Source organism: Neofelis nebulosa, chromosome 2 (genome assembly GCF_028018385.1).
Source record: "Neofelis nebulosa isolate mNeoNeb1 chromosome 2, mNeoNeb1.pri, whole genome shotgun sequence".
Classification (NCBI taxonomy): domain Eukaryota; kingdom Metazoa; phylum Chordata; class Mammalia; order Carnivora; family Felidae; genus Neofelis; species Neofelis nebulosa.
In genome coordinates this window covers 24,847,451-24,860,998 of record NC_080783.1, presented here as the reverse complement: position 1 = coordinate 24,860,998, position 13,548 = coordinate 24,847,451, and the positions used below count along the sequence as shown (strand labels likewise).

Genomic DNA, 13,548 nt, shown 5'->3' with positions numbered 1-13,548 from the left:
AATCCTCTTCAGATTTCTTTTGGTTAGCAAAAACACGTAGTATTATAGGTTTTACATAACAGTGAAGTGACATAAAGCGAAGTTTTGAATAACAGAGAGAACCTGGAAATGGAGAACTTTTAGGATTTTCTAAGGTACAGTTAGAGTGGCTCATCCAATACAGTAGCATAATGGAGACTTCAGCTCATAGTCCCTGTTTTAAGGGGTCATTCAAAAAAGTACTTATAACACTGAACTCACCTAAAAACAAAGAATGGGGCATGTGGAGAGTTCAGTCCTTGGTCTACTTTTTGGTCTAATTCTTTTCAATCCCCCTTGATGATTTTTTCTAAGCCCCAAATGTTAAGTAGTTAATTTGGATGCTGATGTCCCCTGGATACCTATCTTTGGTACAAGGTTCTCTACCTCTCCAATTTAATATTTTATTCCATGACAAGTTTCTCTTCATCCACTCTACACTACAATTTCCATGAAGGTGAGAATGATGTGTTATTTACTTACATGCATATGTCTAATATCTAAAGCAGTAAACATTAAGTACACTTGTATTAACTCTGACTTAGAGCCTTCTTTCTAAACCTTCCCTTACATTACTTCCATCAGAATGCCTTTCTTTTCCACCCACTAACCTTTTAAGTCCCTATTCGTTTTCTCATGATTCAATTTAAGCATTTCTTTGGTGAGATCTTTCCTGAATCCTTCAGAATTAGCCACTCCTTTCTTTGCCCAGCACCCACATCTACTATTAACAAAAGACCATACCTTCATTCAGATTTTGGTATCTTATTTCTCTCTTAGCAACTATAAAATTTTTATATATGCATATATACATACTGTATACATTATATACACACACATACACATATACACACACATATACACAATACTTAATGTATCACACGCCTGTAACCCTCTACAAGACTGCAAGATTGTTGAAGTCAAGGACAATAGATTACTTGCTATTATATTCTTGGGCTAAGACTATTTGTTGACTGAATAAATAAATGTCACAATTAGAAATAGTTACTTTCCAAAGGAACAACAGATAAGTGAACTAACAACCAAAATGTTGCTTTTAGTAAGAAAAAAATAGTATTACCTTTAAATAAATAGATGAGAATAAAGGTATGTTCATGGGTCATTACTAAGCTTACATGTATTGTCAGCTTTATAGTGCTGTTTAAGTTTTGAGGTGGTTTATTTTCTGTAGTTGTTACCCTTCTAGATATATTTATTCAAGTTTTCAAAGTATTTAAAGTAAATATTCAAAGTATTTAAAGATCATTGCTTCTTTTTGTTACTACTTATTTAGGTACGGAATTATTTAAATTATCGTAGTTCTTTAAATAATTCACTATCTCCTGAATAGTTTACTGTATCAGTTTTTGAAACACTTTTATCTAGATTTACATAAGACAGTACTCCTGAGAAATGTGTAAATATTATTGAAAAAACTCAAGTAAATTAAAGGGATGCTGTTATTTAAAATACATCTTATTAGTTCTTGTAAAAAGAATAAATTCATAGGTGCGAAGATAATATCTCTTTCAAGTTCAGATATTCCTATATCTATTCTGGTTAAAGCAAAACATAAGAAACTGAAGGCATTAAGCAATGATAGTCTGTTAAGCAGACTAAGGATGTAAAAATGAGAGCCAAAACAAGTTTGTAAAAGGACTGGTTGTCTCTGAGTAACTTTTTATATACACACCTGCATTTATGTACATGCATATATCAACCTATATAAGTACTTATAATTCCCTGTATCTAATTTTACTAATTTGTAGGTTTGAAAAATGAATGTCATTTTACTCCTACAGATAATAGTATTAGTCTTATTATGGTAATATAGAATAGCCTGAAATTTCCAAAGTGACAGAAAAGGGACAGAAAGTGAGATTACTAAAGTTACCAATTCTTATCTGATTGGTCCTTTGACTCTTCTAGTTCCCAGCCTAACACATTTCCTCTCGCATGCAATTCAGAAAAAGGCAGACTTACTAGATATCATGTACAACACCCTGACAGAATCTTTCAACTCTCTTAGGATAACAGTAACTGCTCTAAACTCAGGGTTTCAGTCATGACAGCATTGTTACTCTTGTTCTTTTACGAGGCATGCCTCAATATGTCTTCTGCCTATGGTCATGGTCCCTGCCAGGCAAAAGAGCATAGCCATCAAGTTGAAGCAAGATGGTCTGTCTTTATGCATCGCGACACCACCGTCCACTCACAGAGAAGAGAAGAGAAAGAAAGAGTTTTACCCGCAGAAAGGAGAGGTCCCGGTTGTGCTCGATGCTGGTTATCTCCAGGTTGCCCATGACCACCTCACAGTTCTCATAGTATTTGCGCAAGGCTCGATACTGCTGCTCCAGGTCAGAGAGAGAGCTCAGCTTGTTCTCTGTTCCTGCACACACTGCCAAGACAAGAAGATACACAGGAAGTTATATAACCTTTCTATGCCATGCACAATGAAGAAGTCTCCCTCAACTCTTGACTCCACATGCTCTACTCTGATTCCCTGAACTAAAAACTATTTTGAATCTCATTAATCCACATAAACCACACACTGATACACATCCTCACTTTTATTTTTCCCCAGCTATAAGGATATATAATTGATACATATACAAGGTATACAATGTATGTATTTGATACACTTACCTGTTGAAAAATGATTACCATCATAGCATTAGCTAACATCCTCGTTTAGGTCCCATAATCACCATTTTTTTTAAATTTCTCATTTATTTTTGAAGGGGATGGGTAGAGAGAGGGAGACAGAGGATATGAAGCGGGCTCTGTGCTAAGTGCAAAGAGCCTGATGAGGGGCTCAAACTCATGAATTGTGAGATCATGACCTGAGCCAAAGTCAGATACTTAACCGAGCCACCCAGGAACCCCATAATCGCCATTTCTTTTTTACAGTGACATTTAAGATCTATTCTGTAAGCAACTTTCAAGTATATAATATAGTATTGTTAATTATAGTCACCATGCTGTATGTTAGAGCCTCAGAATTTGCTCATCTTATAGCTGGAAGTCTGTACCCTTTGATTGGTAATCTCCCCCAAAGCCCCAGGTAGCTAACACTCTACTCTCTGTTTTATGCATTCAGCTTTTTTAGATAAGACATATAAGTGATATTATGGTTTTCTATTACTAAACTGCATGTTCTAAGGACAGAGGATAAGAAGGCATGGGTCCCAAAGAAACAGAGCAAAGAGGGAAATTAAAACAATCACATTTGTAGTGACACATAAAGCATGTAAATACATTAATTTCATTTAAACAAGATTTTCTTTATAACTTATAATTTACTATACTTCCTAAAACAATAAACCTACATAAGTAAAAAATCAAAATATAAATGCTAACAATTTTATTCTTAAAAATAATATTTTTCTATTGCTAAATAAGCCACTCTTAAGTAAAATTTTACATAATTAAAATTTGTGCCTCTAAGCCCTCAAATACTACACTTAAAAATACAAATGTTCTAGCATCAGCAATCAGACAACAAAAGGAAATAAAAGGCATCAAAACTGGCAAAGATGAAGTCAAGCTCTCACGTTTTGCAGATGACGTGATATTATACATGGAAAACCCGACAGACTCCACCAAAAGTCTGCTAGAACTGATACATGAATTCAGCAAAGTCACAGGATAAAAAATTAATGTACAGAAATCAGTTGCATTCTTATACACTAATAATGAAGCAACAGAAAGACAAATAAAGAAACTGATCCCATTCACAATTGCACCAAGAAGCATAAAATACTTAGGAATAAACCTAACCAAAGATGTAAAAGATCTGTATGCTGAAAACTATAGAAAGCTTATGAAGGAAATTGAAGAAGATACAAAGAAATGGAAAAACATTCCATCCTCATGGATTGGAAGAATAAATATTGTTAAAATGTCAATACTCCCCAAAGCTATCTACACATTCAATTCAATCCCAATCAAAATTGCACCAGCATTCTTCTCGAAGCTAGAACAAGCAATCCTAAAATTTGTATGGAACCCCAAAAGACCCTGAATAGCCAAAGTAATATTGAAGAAGAAGACGAAAACAGGAGGCATCACAATCCCAGACTTTAGCCTCTACTACAAAGCTGTAATCATCAAGACAGCATGGTATGGGCACAAAAACAGACACACAGACCAATGGAATAGAATAGAAACCCCAGAACTAGACCCACGAAAGTATGGCCAACTCATCTTTGACAAAGCAGGAAAGAACATCCAATGGAAAAAAGACAGTCTCTTTAACAAATGGTGCTGGGAGAACTGGACAGCAACATGCAGAAGGATGAAACTAGACCACTTTCTTACACCATTCACAAAAATAAACTCAAAATGGATAAAGAACCTGAATGTGAGACAGGAAACCATCAAAACCCTAGAGGAGAAAGCAGGAAAAAACTTCTCTGACCTCAGCCACAGCAATTTCTTACTTGACACATCCCCAAAGGCAAGGAAATTAAAACCAAAAATGAACTATTGGGATCTCATGAAGATAAAAAGCTTCTGCACAGCAAAGGAAACAATCAACAAAACTAAAAGGCAACCAATGGAATGGGAAAAGATATTTGCAAATGACATATCAGACAAAGGGCTAGTATCCAAAATCTATAAAGGGCTCACCAAACTCCACACCCAATAAACAAATAATCCAGTGAAGAAATGGGCATAAAACATGAATAGACACTTCTCTAAAGAAAACATCCAGACGGCCAACAGGCACATGAAAAGATGCTCAATGTCGCTCCTCATCAGGGAAATACAAATCAAAACCACACTCAGATACCACCTCACACCAGTCAGAGTGGCTAAAATGAACAAATCAGACTATAGATGCTTGAGAATTTGTGGAGAAACGGGAACCCTCTTGCACTGTTGGTAGGAATGCAAACTGGTTCTGGAAAACAGTGTTGATGTTCCTCAAAAAATTAAAAATAGATCTACCCTATGACCCAGCAGTAGTACTGCTAGGAATTGACCCAAGGGATACAGGAGTGCTGATGCATAGGGGCACTTGTACCCCAATGTTTATAGCAACACTTTCAACGATAGCCAAATTATGGAAGGAGCCTAAATGTCCATCAACTGATGAATGGACAAAGAAATTGTGGTTTATATATACAATGGAATACTACTTGGCAATGAGAAAGAATGAAATATGGCCTTTTGTAACAACGTGGATGGAACTGGAGAGTGTTATGCTAAGTGAAATAAGTCATACAGAGAAAGACAGATACCATATGTGTTCACTCTTATGTGGATCCTGAGAAACTTAACAGAAGACCATGGGGGAGGGGAAGGAAAAAAAAAGGTTAGAGAGGGAGGGAGCCAAAACATAAGAGACTCTTAAAAACTGAGAACTGAGGGTTGATGGGGGGTGGGAGGGAGGGGAGGGTGGGTGATGGGCATTGAGGAGGGCACCTGTTGGGATGAGCACTGGCTGTTGTATGAAAACCAATTTGACAATAAATTTCACATTAAAAAAATTTAAAAAAATAAAATACAAATGTTAAGCAATTTAGATTGATATATTCATAAACATATACTAGAAATAGAATATGTTGTAAAATATGAGTTTTTATTGATATCAACTGGGTCATTCATTAGTATTCTAAGGTATATTCATTAGCATATTCATTAGTATTCTAAGGTATAACAGACTGACAGTAAAGGATCTCATATGCCTTCTTTGAGGGCATGGATCATGAGTCTGTTTATAGATGAGCACTGAGGGTACATACATGTTTTTGTTTTGTTTTGTTTTGTTTTCTGTGTTGATATTTTCCCTATCTTCCAGAAGTCAGAGTTTTAGTTATTACTTCTCATGGTTTGTACACCTGCCTGTACAAGATCTTTATCATTTAATGTACCAATTCAAATCTTCAATTGCCTGAAAAAAACTGTATTATGAATCTTGTAATAATAGTATGGAAAGTCTAAAAAAAGGATGTGAACTTATCTTCTTTGAGTAAGTTACATAATATACAGCAACTTAAGGCAAGATGTAAAGTGTAAACTTTGAAGACACTGGAAACAGAGCTGCGTAATAAAGTCACATAAACAGCTGTATGTTATGCACACAGAAATGACAAGTCATAATGCTTTAGTGGTATTCAAGGGAATGGGTTTCTGTACACAAAGGAAAAAAAAATCTAGATGGATACATTCCACTAATTAAGACCACCTTAACAACTATTGTTGCCTACTGACATATCAAAAATGACAAAAATCTAAATTTAAAAGTATTGAATGATAATGTAGACCTTTAACCATAGTGGAAGTTCATTGCTAAAATAAAAACAAGACACAAACTTTCCTCATCTGGATGTCTAAAGTTTATCAAACCGTATATTTTATAGAAATATTATTTTATAAGTGAAATTATGTCCCTCTAAAAGATATGTTGAAGGCTAAGACCCTGGTATCTGTGACTATCACCTTGTTCGGAAACAGGGTCTTTGTAGATGTACTCAAGTTAAGATGAAGACATTAGGTAGGCCCTAAACCCAATATGATAATGGCCTTCTAGGAAGAGGAAAACATCATGTGACTACAAAGATAGATGGTAGGCGGGGAGGGCAAAAAAAAAAATGTAACATCTTTAACTCTCAAAGATGTGAGTGAGATGCAGCTGTATGCCAAGGAATGTCAGTAATTGATGGCCACTACCAGAAGCTAGGAAGAGCCAAGGGAAGATTGTACCCAGTCTCAGAGGCCCTGCCAACACCTTGGTATTAGACTTTTAGCCCCCACAACAGTGAAGGAATAAACTGCTATTGTTCTATGGTTTGTGGTACTTTGTTAGAGCAGTTCTAGAAAACCAATACATAATATTTAGACTGTTTCTGAAATCTAACATCTAAAGAATTGTTAAATTTCATTTCCTCTCTCCAGGGTCCTGTCACCCTATCACCTCCAAGCTACTCCCCTGCGTTCTCCCTTGCTGAGTCTCTCACATGCCATGCTGGAATTCATTTGTTACCTTTGAGAATGCAGCTTTTGTAGAATGCTAGGGATGGAGGCAAAGACTTCTTGAATCTTCAATACCCATTCTCTTCTTCGTTCATAGTAAATAACTACACAACTTTACCTGGGCATATGGCCACCCCAATAAAAGATTACATTTCTCATTGCTGCTCTTGGAGGTAACGTTGTATGCTATCTTGCCAGAATTTCATTTAAAACATGATTGGAGTCAACATTGTCTCTTTTCTTCTTCACACCTTCCTGCTGTCTGGAATGGGAATGGGATGGCTAAACCTTGATCCACCATCTTGGACCATAAGACCTAGGGACACATCCTAGATATTTGTTGAGAAATAAGCTAAAAGTAAGCATGGTTTTCGAACAATTAAGATTTTACATTGTTTTATTATCATTAACATAAAGATAATGGTGAATTTTGTTAATGACTGCTAAAATATTATACACAGCAAGTACTAAATTCTAGTTAAGTTATACGCTTTTGACCTTAAGTAATTTTTACTATTCCATTACATTGTTTGACTAAACAAAATTCAATTCAGAATGAAATTACAAAACCATTATTTTTTTTAATTTTTATGTAAATTCCAGTTAGTTAATATAGTATAATATTAGTTTCACCTGTGGAATTTAGTGATTCGATATTTACATACAACACCTGATGCTCATCACGACAAGTGCCCTTCTTAATCCCTACCACCTATATAACCCATCCCCTGCCCACCTCTCCTCTGGTAACCCTCAGTTTGTTCTCTGTAGTTAAGAGTCTGTTTCTGGGGCGCCTGGGTGGCGCAGTCGGTTAAGCATCCGACTTCAGCCAGGTCACGATCTCGCGGTCCGTGAGTTCGAGCCCCGCGTCAGGCTCTGGGCTGATGGCTCGGAGCCTGGAGCCTGTTTCCGATTCTGTGTCTCCCTCTCTCTCTGCCCCTCCCCCGTTCATGCTCTGTCTCTCTCTGTCCCAAAAATAAATAAAAAACGTTGAAAAAAAATTTAAAAAAAAAAAAAAAAAAAAAAAAAAAAGAGTCTGTTTCTGAAGAAAAAACAAAGTTATTCTTGACCATTTGAGCATTTTTACGGGTTTTGTGGAAGGTTTACTTATTAAAACTAACAGACATTAAGAAAAATTAATTTCTGTTGATAAGTACAATAATTTCAACACAGCAGGTGAACAAAAGTGATTGATTCATGTACATGATCCTTAACAGCCAATATCAAAGTCTATTTTTTTAATTTTTTGCCAATATACTCTAGAGACTAAGAAACACCTTTAATCCACAATACTTATTTTTATTGCTCCTAGAAAATTTATACCAAAATCTTTATAAACTTGTAAAATGTCTGTTGAGAAAAGGCACTCTGATATGGGTTTATGAAATATAGATTTCCATTATTTTACATTCCAATGAGAACAAGCTTATATTTTAATACAACTACTGATGGGGAAATTATACATCGATTAATAAACTTGCTGCACTATTTCTAAAATATATGCAATGCCACACTGAAATTTATATACAACTTATGTTGCACAAGTTTATTTCAATTGGAAATAAAACCTGTACTTTAATATCACTATATAAAAGTCAATATGTAAACATCTAAATGAAAAGTTTTCTAAAATATTGACTGCACTCTGACCTTTTGGATAGAAACCTGAATGAATTTGGGGAGAAACATTTATTCATAGAATTGTAATCACTAAGCATTTTTCCATATTTCTCATCCTGAATATATGAAAAAAGTATATACTATAAATTACTATGGTTATTAACTATTATAATCATCTCTTTATATAAGAAAGCCACAAAGGCTGTAAACTCTTTGAAAACAGTACAATTTATTTTTTTTTTTAAAGTAGGCTCCATGCCCAGTATGGAGCCCAACCTGGCGCTTGAACTCACAACGCTGAGACCAAGAAGTGAGCTGAGATTAGGGCACCTGGGCGGCTTGGTCCATCTCTTGATTTCAGCTCAGGTTATGATCTTACAGTTCATGAGTTTAAGCCCCATATCAGGATCTGTGCTGGCAGTGGGGAGCCTGCTTGGGATTCTGTCTCCCTCTCTCCCTGTCCCTTACCTGTTTGTTCTCTACCTCTCTCTCAAATAAAAATAAAGTAAAAAAAAAAAAAAAAAGAACTGAGTTGAGATCAAAAGAAGAATGCTCAACCCACTTAGCCACCCAGGTGCCCCTTTTTCTTTTCTTTTTTTTTTTTCTTTTGTATTGGCTGAACTATATAGCATAGTGCTTTGCAAGAAATTATCATTTAATAATATTCATTTACTCTATAAAAACAATTATAACTGGGATTCATAAAATAACCCTCAATTCAGAAAATTTTCCATTGTTTAATAAATGATCAGCTGTGTTTTGTATATACCATATGAAAACAAAATTGGAATGAGTATGCTTAGAAATATTTTTCAACAACAATAACAAACTCCTCCAATAAACAGGAAATCTGATTAATCAGAATATTGTCCAAACATTCTGGTCTTTGGAGGTTTTACTACACACAGTTCAATTTAGGAAATATTTTTGTTTCAGTGAGGCTTTCCTATATATTTATTTTTGATCCAAACTGCTGTCTATAATGACTATTATACTCTTCTTAACTTTTATCTTGAAAGACAGACTTGATCTGAAAAGAACTAGTTTGGATAAATGCATTAAAATCATTTGTATTTCTCTTCATGAAGCCTTCACTGAATGCCTCACAACTTCCATTTGTCAATTGATTTTACCATCAGGCAATGTATACAAGACAATGTTTAAACCATCAAGTTTCATTGATTTCACAAAGTTGTTTATCAAACAGAATTGAAAAATTTTCCTTACCAGCCAAAACAAGTTTAACAAAATTCAGTCCCCTTTGCCAACACTATTATGAAGTCCTTAAACTATAAGCTTATAATTCTTCAAGCTTCAAAAATCCTGAATTTGCCTGTGCTTCCTACAGTTTTCATTCCAATTGTAACTCCAGCAGTAAAGTTGTATGTGAGGCCTTAATAAAATCACCAATTTTTCTATTTGGTATTGATTCTGTTACAAATGTAGCTATAGTTGCAAACATGGGCTTTTTATTCTTCTTGACAAGATTTATTTTCCAACAGTGAGTGAACTACATAATCCTCCTTCAGTAAAAAAATAGGAATATAATTAGGAGTTTGTAACAATACGCAAAGGCAGGTTAACAAAATTATCTGTTTGATTCATGGGGAAAATTTATTTGAAGTGGAATGAAGAAACATTAACATTATCCATTTGAATACCAAAAATCAATTACTGCCTCCAGGCATGTTATAACTGTGGAAACCAGCCCTCCATTTGTTTACATAACAAAGATAACAAGAGGGCTTAAAAAAATCAAATTTTTCCCTTACTTTCATATCAAATGCCTATATGAGATATGAATTAAGAAATGAATAATTATTTATTTAGCATCTTACTGCTGACCCAATATCATGGAAAAAAATATATATTAAATGTGTTTGTACAAGGTACATTGTAAAGAAGCAATTGAGTGATACACATAAACCATGCATATATTGTGTGCATAATTCAGAGACAATCTGCATAAAAATATATATATATACTTGGTAACCCAATAAATTCTGTAATTTTTCTATCTGATTTAATAATAAGTACTCAGAAATATGAACTATCTGATTTAATAATAAGTACTCAGAAATATGCTTTAGTTGAATGCACATTATTGGGCATTTAAAAATCTGGAGCTATAGTAAATCTCCAAAAATAAAATACTTAAGCACACATCATCAGGGAAATACAAATCAAAACCACAATGAGATACCATCGTACATGGGTCAGAATGGCTAAAATTAACAACTCAGGAAACAACAGATATTGGTGAGGACACAGAGAAAGAGGAGTAACCCTTTGCACTGCTGGTGGGAATGCAAACAAGTGCAGTCACTCTGGAAAACAGTATAGAGGTTCCACAAAAAAATAAAAATAGAACTCCCCTACAACCCAGGAATTGTACTACAGCTATTTATTTACAGCAAAGGATCCAAAAATGCTTATTCCAAAGGGCACAAGCACCCCAATGTTTATAGCAGGGCTATCAACAATAGCCAAACCATGGAAACAGCCCAAATGTCCACTGACCTGATGAATAGATAAAGAAGATGAGGTATATATATATATATATATATATATATATATATATATATATACACACACACACACACACACACACACACAAGTGATGAAAAAGAATGAAATCTTGCCATTTGCAACAACATAGATGGAACTAGAGTTTATTATGCTACGCAAAATTAGTCGTCCAGAGAAAGATATCATATGATTTCACTCATATGTCAAACTCGTGTGTTTGAGGAACACAACAGGTGAACATAGGGAAAGGGAAGGTAAAATACGATAAAAACACAGAGGGAGGCAAACCATAAGACACTCTTAAATACAGAGAACAAACCAAGGGTTGCTAGAGGGGAGGTAGAGGGGGGAAGGGCTAAATGGGTGATAGGCATTAAGGTGGGCACTTGTTGGGAGGAGCACTAGGTGCCATATGTAAAAGATCAATCACTGGGTTCTACTCCCGAAACCAAGAATACACGGTATATTACTAACCGTATATAACGGTATATAACAACTAACTTGAATTTAATTAAAAAAATAATAATAAATAAACAGGAGAGAGGAAAAAATAAATTAATTTTAAAAAGGCACAAAAGAGTAGCAAACATTTTCAGTGACTATTACTGAATGCTATTACAGTCACACAGAGACTGCAGCCCTATGTTCAAAATATATCCCCAAATGAGGCCAAAATTGCCACTTCTCCTACTATCGTCATTTAAAACAAATTATTGCAATCTTTCCCCTTGACTTGACAGTAGGCTCCTGTCTGATTTCCTGGATTCCTATGTGTCCTGATTAATTCATTCTCCACACAGGGTCCAGAATGATCTTTGTAAAAAACATAAATCGTTCACACCACTCCCCTCATGAAAACTCTTCTTGGAGTTTTCTTTTTGTTTTTAATGTTAGTTTGTTTATTTATTTTACATGTTTATTTTATTCTTGAGAGAGAGAGAGACAGACCAAGAGCCAGGGAGGGGCAGAGAGAAAGGGAGACACAGAATCTGAAAATGTCTGAGCTGTCAGCACAGAGCCCCATATGGGGCTCGAACCCCATAAACCATGATATCATGACTTGAGCCAAAGTTGGATGCTTAACTGACTGAGCCACCCAGTTGCCTGTAGTGTTTACTTATTTTTGAGGGAGAGAGAGAGAGAGAGAGAGAGAGAGAGAGAGCAAGCAGGGGAGGTACAGAGAGAGAGGAAGACACAAAATCCAAAGCATGTTCCAGGCTCTGAACTGTCAGCACAGAATCGGATGCAGGGCTCAAACTTGTGAACAGCAAGATCATGACCTGAGCCAAAGTCAGATGCTTAACTGACTGAACCACCCAGGTGCCCCTAAAACTCTCATTGGCTTCTAATCACACTTATAAAATCCAAGCATTTCAACATGGCATGTAAGAAACTGTATTTAATAAGAAACGTATTCCGGTCTTTGCTCGAACATCACTCCTTCAGAATAGACTTCTTTGACCACCTTCTCTAAAATAAATAGCTGGTTCACAGACTTCATGCCTGTCTTGTTTGCCTCCTTTATTTATTTATTTTTTTACTGCTATCTGAGATTGCATTATACATTTTGCTTACTTATTTACTCTATGTTTCTATATTATAGTACAAGCTCCACAGGAGGCAAGCTTAGTCTGCTCAACACCTAAAAGAGCAGGCACACAGACTCTCAGTCAATACTTATTGAATAAATGAATGGACTTTGGAGTCACTGAGAACCATAACTGAGCCAGGATCAAATATGCTGGTTCTTCCATTTTTTAAAAGCTGAATGAACTTGAGTAAATAATTTCACCATTTTTAGAGTCTCTGTTTCTGTATCTACAAAGTAGGATTTTGTGCTAAGTATTTTTTAGCAATAAACTCAGTTTAGAGGTTAAGAACACAGGGCCTAGAGCCAGATGTCCAGCACAAAAATCTAGCTCAATCACTGGCCTACAATGTAATCTTGAGCAATTTAGACTCTGTCATTCTATTTCCTCTTCTGTAAAATGGACATAATAACAACTACCATCTAATAGGCTATTGTGAGGATTAGGTGAGTCTAAATGTGTAACTTGCTTTGCACAATGTTTGATTCATTGACAGAGCTCAATGTTACCTACTGTCATTTATCAAAATATGTAGTATATAGCATGTGCACATTATTCAATATATTAAATCCAATTAAAATATAAGACTTGCATAGGTGATGTACTCAATAAATCTGATCTAAAGGAATGAATACTGGGCAAAGAAAGTAGGGGTTGGGACTCCATCACTCCAACGCTTTCTAGCCACATAAATTTGAACAATTATTCTGTTCTCATTTGTTCCAACTTTCTCTTTTCTCAAATAGGATATCTTTATGTTTCCCCTCAGCTAAGAAATTCTGTGATTTAATTTATTTCTAAAGTATTTACT

The 13,548-nt window shown here is 35.2% G+C and overlaps 1 protein-coding gene across 6 annotated transcripts in view; it reads right to left on the bottom strand.

Moving 5' to 3' along the window:
• The window catches only part of ERBB4 (erb-b2 receptor tyrosine kinase 4), a 1,148,410-nt gene that overhangs the window by 719,986 nt on the left and 414,876 nt on the right, over nt 1-13,548 (bottom strand). For all 6 annotated transcript variants that reach the window (XM_058706132.1, XM_058706147.1, XM_058706154.1 and 3 more), the window contains exon 2: nt 2,265-2,416. In XM_058706132.1, the coding sequence (XP_058562115.1) occupies nt 2,265-2,416 (152 nt within the window). The remainder of the gene's footprint in view (nt 1-2,264; nt 2,417-13,548) is intronic.